The 2127-nt window shown below is 55.8% G+C and overlaps 1 protein-coding gene across 1 annotated transcript; it reads right to left on the reverse strand.

Annotated features, from left to right (window-relative positions):
* Positions 1–292: 292 nt before the first annotated feature.
* Positions 293–673, reverse strand: LOC138737338 (uncharacterized). Its single transcript, XM_069888093.1, has one exon. The coding sequence runs from the start codon at positions 671–673 to the stop codon at positions 293–295; it is 381 nt and encodes a 126-aa protein (XP_069744194.1).
* Between the last annotated feature and the right edge of the window lie 1454 nt (positions 674–2127).

The following is a 2127-nucleotide window of genomic DNA, read 5'->3' on the forward strand; positions in this document are numbered from 1 at the left end:
TCCCCCAGTTCCTCTGTTTCCCCCCTCTGTACCCCCTTTCCTCTCTCTCCCCCACTGTCCCCCATTTCATCCGCCTTGCCCACCTTCCTTTGGTACTCTTATAACTCTGCGTCCCCCTTTCCCTCTGACCCCACTTTCCTCGTTCTCTGACATTCCCTCTGTCCTCCTTTTCCACCTTCACTCCTTCCCTTTTGCCCTGTGTCCTCCAGTACCCTCTGTCCCCCATTTCCTCTGTCTCCGCCTCCTTCCCTCCGTGCCCCTTTCCTCCATCTCCCCTTTCCCTTTGTTCCACTTACATCCACCTCCCTCCCCTTCTCTCTGCCCACTTTCCTCTGTCCCCCACTACTCCATCTCCCCCTTCCCTCTGTCCCCCACTTTCCACCATCAACCCCTTCCCTATGTCATCCTTTGCTAAGTCACCCACTTTCTTCGGTCTCTGCTTTCCTCCATCTCCCCCTTCCCTCTGTCCACCACTTTCCACCATCAACCCCTTCCCTCTGTCATCCTTTCCTAAGTCACCCACTTTCTTCGGTCTCTGCTTTCCTCCATCTCCCCACTTTTCTCTGTCCCCCTTTTCCTCAGTCTCCAGAATTTCCTCTGTCCTCATTTCCTCCTTCTCCTCCTTCCCTCCATCCCCTTTGCCCTGTCTCCTCCCCTTCCCTCTGTCCGCCATTTCCTCTGTCTCCTCCTCTTCCCTCTGTCCCCCTTTCCTCCATCTCCCTTTCCCTTTGTCCCACTTACCTCTACCTCCCTCCCCTTCGCTCTGTCCACTTCCTCTGTCTCCATTTCCTCCATCTCCCTCTTCCCTCTGTCCCCCATTTTGAACCGTCACCACCTTCCCTCTGTCACCGTTTCCTAAGTCACCCACTTCTCTCGATCTCCGCTTTCCTCCATCTCCCCTTTCCCTTTGTTCCACTTACATCCACCTCCCTCCCCTTCTTTCTGCCCCCTTTCCTCTGTCCCCCACTCCTCCATCTCCCCCTTCCCCCTGTCCCCCACTTTCCACCGTCACCCTCCGTCACCTTTTCCTAAGTCACTCACTTTCTTCGGTCTCCGCTTTCCTCCATCTCCCCACTTTTCTCTGTCCCCCCTTTCGTCAGTCTCCAGCATTCACTCTGTCTCCCCTTTTCACCGTATCCGACAGTGCTGGCCATTTTCTCCATCTCCCCCTGTCCGCCATTTCCTCCGTATCCCCCCCTCTGTAACCCCCTTTCCTCTGTCTCCCCCACTGTCCCCCATTTCCTTTTAAGTCTGTGAGCCCCTTTCCCTCTGAACCCACTTTCCTCATTCTCACCTTCCCTCTGTCCCCACTTTCCTCATTCTCCCAAATTCCCTCTCTCCTCCTTTCATCCTCCTCCTTCCCTCTGTTCCCTTTGACCACTCTCCTCCCCTACCCTCAGTCCCGCATTTCCTCCATCTCCTCCCCTTCCCTCTGTCCCCCTTTCGTCCATCTCCCACTTCCATCTGTCCCCCTTTCCTCCATCTCCCTCCCATTCCCTCTGTCATCCTTTCCTAAGTCACCCACTTCCATCGGTCTCCGCTTTCCTCCATCTCATTACTTTTCTCTGTCTCCAATGTCGTCAGTCTCCAGCATTCACTCTGTCTCCCCTTTCCACCATTGTCGGCCCATCCCTGAGTCTCCCCCCTGTCCCCCAGTTCCTCCGTATCCCCCCTCTGTACCCCCTTTCCTCTCTCTCCCCCACTGTCCCCCATTTCATCTGCCTTGCCCACATTCCCTTTGTATCCTTTTAAGTCTGTGAGCCCCTTTCCCTCTGACCCCACTTTCCTCGTTCTCTGACAATCCCTCTGTCCTCCTTTTCCTCCATCACACCTTCCCCTTTGCCCTGTCTCCTCTAGTACCCTCTGTCCCCCATTTCCTCTGTCTCCGCCCCTTCCCCCTGTCCCCCTTTCCTCCATCTCCCCTTTCCCTTTGTTCCACTTACATCCACCTCCCTCCCCTTCTCTCTGCCCCCTTTCCTCTGTCCCCCACTCCTCCATCTCCCCTTCCCTCTGTCCCCCACTTTCCACCATCACCCCCTTCCCTCTGTCTCCCTTTCCTAAGACACCCACTTTCTTCGGTCTCTGCTTTCCTCCATCTCCCCACTTTTCTCTGTCCCCCCTTTCCTC

The sequence above is a fragment of the Narcine bancroftii genome, chromosome 6 (genome assembly GCF_036971445.1).
Source record: "Narcine bancroftii isolate sNarBan1 chromosome 6, sNarBan1.hap1, whole genome shotgun sequence".
In the NCBI taxonomy this organism is placed as follows: Eukaryota; Metazoa; Chordata; class Chondrichthyes; order Torpediniformes; family Narcinidae; genus Narcine; species Narcine bancroftii.

Excerpts from the sequence above, each read along its gene's own strand:
- LOC138737338 (XM_069888093.1), bottom strand. The coding sequence starts at position 673 with ATGGCGGACAGAGGGAAGGGGAGGAGACAGGGCAAAGGGGATGGAGGG.